This window comes from Patella vulgata, chromosome 4 (assembly GCF_932274485.2).
Source record: "Patella vulgata chromosome 4, xgPatVulg1.2, whole genome shotgun sequence".
Taxonomy (NCBI): Eukaryota; Metazoa; Mollusca; class Gastropoda; family Patellidae; genus Patella; species Patella vulgata.
The window spans coordinates 9,075,004-9,083,029 of NC_065882.2; the positions used below are offsets into that span (position 1 = coordinate 9,075,004).

The following is an 8,026-nucleotide window of genomic DNA, read 5'->3' on the forward strand; positions in this document are numbered from 1 at the left end:
CAGACGGACAGACAGACAAACGACAGTCACAAATATATATATATAGATATGTGATAGAGCTCGTTAAACACATCCCAAATATAATTTTAACACAGAGATCATTGCTACGGGAGGTGTGTAACAAGCACGTGAAGAAACCTGAAGTGACGTCAAACATGACAAACACGAGTTGTCCTTCTATATAACTGACTGAAGTAAAGAGCGATAACAGACAAACGATCGAATTTCATTTCACTGATAATTCAGTTGAAGTTGAAAAGTTGTTATATGAGACGAAGAGGGGATATCTGACAATTCAAAAAAAGAATTGGCTGTCAGTAGATAAAATTATATTTGGAATGTATTTAACCAGTTCTATCTCATATGTAATAATGACTGACACCAATATTGTCCTTTAATCGTGGGTTAATCTTAGGGATCCTATCAGATCGTATCATATATTGAGTTCAGTCGTAGCAATCGTGTTAATCGTAACGAAACGTATCCGAACGTATCTGGACGTACCAGATCGCACGACAGCGGAAACTTAGCATAACGTGTAATTGTTTTAGTAAAATAGAAATTCTGTTATAGTAAATAGAGAGAGAGAGAGAGAGAGAAATGGGGTTTAACGTCCACTCGACACAAACTAGGTCATTTCGGGACTAACATATGGTTTAATTTTTTTATTTCAATAATTCGCTTGCGCGTAGGGGTCTTTAGCAGTGGGAGGAAACCGGACGACCCGGGGGGAGAAAACCCACGAGGTTAGACAGGCGACCCTACTCCTTGTCACGTACAACCGGGGAATCAAAACTACGCCAGTTGCCCAACCTTGTAGGTTTTCTCCGGGTCCTCCAGTTTCCTTCCGATGCTAAAGACGCGCAAGCGAATTATTGAAAAAAACATATGTTAGTTCCCGAAATTACCTGGTTTGTGTCGAGTGGACGTTAAACCCATATCTCTATCTCTCTTGTAAAAGATCATCCATTTCGCTCCTCCAGGTCAAAATGTTTATGGTACGCCCCCAATTACCCGACGTGTACTTATACCAACATATTTATTGTTTGTTGGCGAGCCGCGGTGGCCATGTGGTTAGTACGCTGCATTGGCCGAGAAAGTTCATCGGGTTTTTCGACGTGGTTCCCCCTTGTCAGTGATGCAGGACGGAGGATCTGACAAAACCGCGGTCCCGTCTATACATTGGCGTGCACGTAAAAGATCCCCTGGCAGTTGGAATTCGATATAAGAGTAGACTATAGTGCCGCTGCCCTCATAGCACACTATATGGCGTATGTTCGTCTTCCTTAGCCCAGTCGCCGCAGAACAGTAGGACGTTAAACCCCATTTCATTTATTTATTTTTTTTTGCTGTATTTATTCTTCTAGGGAGATTAAATGATCGAGGTAGTGGAATCCAATTAATATTCCGCGGCAAATTATATCACATCGAAGAACATCACCCGAAATCTGGTCACGTACTTTTGTATTTAGTAATATTTGACCAAGTTTTATATTTGGAATGGAGCGAGAGAGAAATGGAGTTTAACGTCCACTCGACACAGACTAGGTCATTTCGGGACTAACATATGGTTTAATTTTATTTTAATAATTCGTTTGCGCGTAGGGGTCTTTAGCAGTGGGGGGAAACCGGAGTATCCGGAGAAAACTCACGAGTTTCGACAGGCGACCCTACTACTTGTCACGTACAACCGGGGATTCGAAACCACGCCAGTTGACTCAATTACAGGCCTTATGATACAGCGCGCACGGGTTAACCGTTCGACCCCCCCCCCCCCTATTTTTGGAAGCCTAGAAGTCGTATGGATAGGACGAAAACCCGACACCCGTTGTACACGTTGGCTTGAATGTTGAAATTTAATTGCTGTACGGGGGTGGGGTGGGGGAGGTACAATTCCCTCATAGCAGATTGTATGGCCTTTATGATCCTCCTATTAAAAACAGGTACAAGTGAACGTGACCAGGGCCCTGTTTCTCGAAATCTTGACTAAAGATAAAATCCATATTTTAATAGATACTTCAATTTTGATTGGCTAAGCACTAAAATAAATCTAATATTATCCAATCAAATTGCTAAAATTTGGATTTAAACTTAGTTAGAATTTCGTGAAACAGTCCCCGGATTATAAACAGTGTTCTGAGATAAATGTCCTTAAGAGAAAATAGTGACTTAAAAATAAAAGATGTTGAAATTTAGTTGTCGAATTTTTTTATTATAACCGTAGGTAATATTTCATTTATTAACGAGATTTCATTTCTATTTTTCAGCGGAGCATCACACGCTGATGGAAACAACTCGAGGATTACCGCTGCGAAATGTGTGCTGACGGATGGAACGGAAATGACGTATTGTACGTCAGATGTGTGATAAAGGAAATAATCCAATTGTGGGATGTGTACTTTTTTAAGTGGCATTTAGTAATTGAACAGTAACACACTAACAACTATTTATGGAATAACCCGTCTTCATTACCCAATAGGACGTTAAACCCATTTCATTTCTCTTTCCTCCTGGGTGGGTGTATGGCGTGTGCCCGTCTTCATTAGCCAATAGGACGTTAAACCCATTTCATTTCTCTTTCCTCCTGGGTGGGTGTATGGCGTGTGCTCGTCTTCATTAGCCTAATAGGGGCTGAACAGTAGGACGTTAAACCCATTTCATTTCTCTTTCCTCCTGGGTGGGTGTATGGCGTGTGCCCGTCTTCATTAGCCTAATAGGAGCTGAACAGTAGGACGTTAAACCCATTTCATTTCATTTCTTTTTCCTCTTGGGTGGGTGTATGGCGTGTGCCCGTCTTCATTAGCCCAATAGGAGCTGAACAGTAGGACGTTAAACCCCATTTCATTTCATTTATGGAATAACAATTACTGGTTTATTAACATAACAATTACTTAATGACATTAAAACAACCATTGAATATATTCTTATATTGATATTACTGTACTGTGTGAAATAGCTTTATTTAACTCCGCTTCCACCGAGGTGATATCGCAGACAAGTTACTGTACTTGGGTACAACTATATATATTTTAAAATGTTACGTATACCTAACTGGCTTCCTAAATATATCGGTGTTATCAGATGGCACGAGGTTGTTAATTGTCAGTTTATATTGATGATAACATACCAAGAACTATTGGGGGGTTGGATGTCTGAATGGTTAGCGTGCGCGCGCTGTATCATAAAGTCTGTCATTGAGTCGACTGGCGTGGTTTCGAATCCCCGGTTGTACGTGACAAGGAGTAGGGTCGCCTGTCCAGCCTCGTGGTGTTTCTCCGGGTCCTCCGGTTTCCCCCCTCTACTAAAGACCCTTTGCGCAAGCGAATTATTGAAATAAAATTAAACCATATGTTCGTCCCGAAATGACCTAGTTTGTGTCGAGTGGACATTACACCCCATTTCTCTCTCTCTGTCTCTCTCTCTCTCCCCCAAGAACTATTTATGGAATAACAGTTACCATGGGAACCCAATCTGTTTAAAACAGGCGTTCTGCTTGATGTGAGTTCCTGGCGTGTTGTGCACGGAACTCTGGATAAACCACTAGAAACGTCAACGCGGATTGATTAATCAATGTCTGACGTCATAGGTCAAAAGCCGCTCGTATAGCCCCTGACGCGACCTCCCATTACAACTGGTCAGATCTTCATGTAGTAGAGACTAATCGAAAGTATAAAAAAAGAAACGAAATATAAATCTGTATTTTTATCAGATTGCGTGGGAATCTAGCATAAAATCTTAAGTGGCAGTAAAACTGGAGTACTTATGTCAGAAATGAATACGGCGATCGTCATTTGAAAGATTTTGAATCCGTTCCAAACTACAATATTGTGAAAGATGAATCTCTGAAAAGGAATATTAGTTTCATTCTGTATTTACAATGATGTGATTAATTGACGACATTCGTCATCATTCTCTTCAAATGTTATAAACAAGCCAGTTGGGATGACCTAGAGCAGTGATTCTCAATCTATTTTTGCCAACGGCACACCTTGGAACACATGAAAAAAATAGCGGCACACCTGGCTTAATATATATGAAAAATATTTGAATTTTGCACAAAAAAAACCATGGTAGGCCATGTCAGAGACATACAACTGTAGACAGAGGCTAGTCATAGACACATAGAAAGACTCAAAACTAAATAAAGAAAAAAACATCTATGAACACCAGTGAATACTCAATTGGGATCCCATGTATTTTTTGGCATTTCCTTAGTGTGCCATTCAAAATTTCGCGGCACACTTAGGAAGCACACTGGTTGAGAATCACTGACCTAGAGTGTCACGCTTTGAGCTCTAGCTAGCCCGTCACCTCTGGGATGCGGTTGTGCTTTCGGTACCTGGTGTGACATAGGGGCGCCTTCTTATCCTCGTGGGTTTACTCCGGGTACTCCGGTTTCCTCACTCAGAAAGACGCTATGCGCGTGCACTAAGATATTAAAAATAAGAAAACATGTCTGCGATATCACCTAAGATAGAAGCGAACGTTAAACACTAAGTATATCAACCTATAATACGTAATTGTCGGCGATATCGCTTCGTTGAAAGCGGATGTTAAATAAAGTTGTATTAAATACACGAGTATAAGTTTAGGTTTAAATGGCATAATGGTCACCTTTTTTTTATTAAACCTTGAAAACAATTACGATTAGCGACTTTAACATATCCGTTTAATCGTCGGTTTTGGGTTTAATTTCAAATAACTGATTGGATGTCAATTTCAACACAGGCGCGTGTCCAGAGCGGGAGTGGGTGACCCCCCCCCCCCCCCCATGTAGTCTTATTATCTTATACATGTATGTACCCAAATGAGCAGAAATATTGCCTCAAAGCTTCTGATTATATTAAGCCCCCCCCCACCCCCACGACCTTACCCCAAACTTAAAGTTGGATCCACCTTGGGACCCCATCCGCTACCCTCTGCTGAAATTCCTGGACACGCTCCTATAACAAACTTAGCTTCTTTTTCGACGAAATAACATTAAATCCCAATGTTTTATAACATCGGTTTTGTTATTTTAATTTTTAATTATCGCACTCGAGAAATTATGCCTTAAAATCGTATCTGAATTGTAATATTGATGATCATACATGATCAGGCTTTTATTTTCCTATGGCTTGTTCTACGAAACACGTCACGCTAGTGTATGTATTTATTGATATCTGTGTTTCGTTCAATATTTGATGTTTAATTCGTAATTTTGCTATTTAAGGCATCAGTTATTAGACCAAAGACGGCCATAAGACGCCTGAATGTTTCCCCCAGTGTAATATCGTTTAACTATAGTGGCGCCAATCTTATAAGTTTCTGTAAATTAACAGGCGTTTAAATGAAAATGATCAATGGCTTACATCATGAAAGTTTGACAAGCTGAAACAGTGACCTTGTATTCAATTCCTCAAAGTGGAACATTAAGATACAGCTATCACCATTTGCCAGATGATTGATCAGCACCTACTAATGGTATAATTTATTTTAATTAAAAGCCAATCTGATTAAAACACATTAGCTAGATTGTCAAAAACGTTTCCATTGAAGCTTCCCTAAATATACAATATTTTGATAGCTTGATTCAATGGATGTTGTAATTGTAAGGGAACATGAAACCCCATAGCGGCTGTATAGAGCAATTGGCATTGGCAAAAAAAAATGTTTGATACGGGTTGGGCCTTCTGATCATAACGTTTTAGACCACCTTGAAAGCACCTGGTTTTTGCCAATTCATGTAAGTAAGAAATCGCCTTTCAATTGAATGAAAATTGGCAGTATTCACATTTTCATTGTTTTTTTTAAGAAACCATTGCTACAAAGCTGTCCAATAAACAAGTATTTGTTATATGGTATGCATATATATATATAGAAATCTGTTGATTTCGTTTTGATTTCATTGTTTTTAAGAAGCTACAGAGCTTTCCAAAAAACAAATATTTGTATATGTTATGCATGTGTTGATTTCGTTTTGATTTCATTGTTTTTAAGAAGCTAATGAGCTTTCCAATAAACAAATATTTGTATATGTTATGCATGTGTTGATTTCATTTTGATTTCATTGTTTTTAAGAAGCTAATGAGCTTTCCAATAAACAAATATTTGTTATATGTGATGTATAAATCTAATGATTTCGTTTGCCTTCTTAAATATTTGTTAGCTTACGTATTATTATTAGCTGCATGCAGTATCACATTGTATGACTGTCATTTTACTTGCAAAAATGTCAAGGTTAAGTTTGGAACTAAACAAAACCAAATAACTTACCGAGCCAAACTAGGTGTCGAGTTACACTGCCACGCAGGTTGTTATTCTTAATTATACCTGAACATACCTTGTTTAATTAGCAGAATTGAATTAAGGATGCATTATGTAAGAGCTCAATACGGCTATTGCGTATCTTTCGTTTGGCCCCAAATGTTATATAAATCATTGATTAGACATTTATTTACATGACAAGCCCATTATCAAAATTCTAGGTCATGGTACAAGATGTCATATATTTATTATCTTGGCGCACGCGCAGTGGTCTTTCTTGTGGGAGAAAGTCGGAGTACCACTATCTCCAAGCCACAAACGCTCACACCAGGGATCGAAACCGCTACCACATGTCAAGGGTGAACTGCCAGCTAGAGGTCGAAGCGCTGCACTCCAAACCCCAAGTGGTTTCCCCTTGTCAGTGATGCAGGTAAGAGGGCCTGACAAGGACAGCTGTCTAGTCCTTCGGATGAGACGAAAAACCGAGGTCCCGTGTAAACATTGGAATGCACGTAAAAGATCCCTTGGCAGTTGGAATTCGATATAAGAGTAGGCGATAGTGCCGCTGCCCGGGCAAAATTTCCCTCATAGCACACTGTATGGCGTATGGCCGTCTTCATTAGCCCAGTATAGGAGCAGAACAGTAGGACGTTAAACCCCATTTCAATTCAGTTCATTTCAGTTCCAAACCCCCAAAAAACTGCCAGCTCTTTATCTAAATCTTACATAATGCATCTTTAACTGCCATCCTGTTGTTATAGGTACCGATATAAACTTTGTTTAATTAGCAGAATTGATTTAATTGTTTAAAATTGTTTAAATTTTCGTTTAAAGATTGATCATATTATGTATAGTTTATTATCTAATGTTCTGGCTTCTGTTTGACGTATGTAACGCAAGACAGGGAGAGATAGCGAGAAATAGGGTTTAACGTTCAATCAACACAACACATGTGGGAGAAACCTGAAGGACGAGGAGTAAACCCACGAAGGTAGGCAGGCAACCCTACGCTATGTCACGTACATCCTCTGAATAGAAACCACGGCATTGGATTCATTGTATAATATTAAGCGCACGTGTCAGCCCTTTTGGCTACATTTATGACGAAAGCCACAGTACGTGCATGGCAAACAGTAAGTAAGCATGTGCATGGTTAGATGCAAGTCGCGGCGACTCAGTGAATAGGGCGCTTGTTCGCTATCTTTGTGTTGGCCGAAAAGATTTTCCGGAATTTTCCAGCCTGGTTACCCGTTGTCAGTGGAGCAGGGCGGAGCGCCATGCAAGGAACGGCGTATAGTCGTTCGGATGGGACGATAACCCGAGTCTCTGTGTACACATTGCTGTGCGAAATAAAGAGTAATGATGTAGCACCACTGTCCTGCAAAATTTCCCTCATAGCAACAGCATGACAATTGTCCGTCTTCATTATCAGAAAAGTAGGACGTTAAACCTCATTTCATTTCATGTTCACGGTTAGTTATTATATTGTTTATCTCATGCTGATCATCATAATGTAATAACATGTTGTTCTGTCAATTAAAGATTTGTTTAATAAAATAAAGATATAACAGTTTTAATATCTTCAATCACTGTCGGATTTAGATAAAAGAAGACCCTTGGCTATTCCACTGATGCCCCGGGGGGTTGGATGGCTGAATGGTTAGCGTGCGCGCGCTGTATCATAAAGTCTGTCACTAAGTCGACTGGCGTTGGAACACATGCGTCGATGACTTCCTTTTCTTTATTGTGTCCCGCAGATTAACACAGATTATCAAATTTA

The 8,026-nt window shown here is 39.7% G+C and overlaps 1 protein-coding gene across 3 annotated transcripts in view; it reads left to right on the top strand.

Moving 5' to 3' along the window:
• Nucleotides 1-7,819, top strand: part of LOC126819105 (orexin receptor type 2) — a 117,686-nt gene extending 109,867 nt beyond the window's left edge. For all 3 annotated transcript variants that reach the window (XM_050546975.2, XM_050546970.2, XM_050546971.1), the window contains exon 8: nucleotides 2,268-7,819. Coding sequence is in view for 2 of the 3 variants with exons in the window: in XM_050546970.2 (XP_050402927.1) it covers nucleotides 2,268-2,367 (100 nt within the window). In the remaining variant the exon portion in view is untranslated. The remainder of the gene's footprint in view (nucleotides 1-2,267) is intronic.
• The last annotated feature ends 207 nt before the right edge of the window (nucleotides 7,820-8,026 follow it).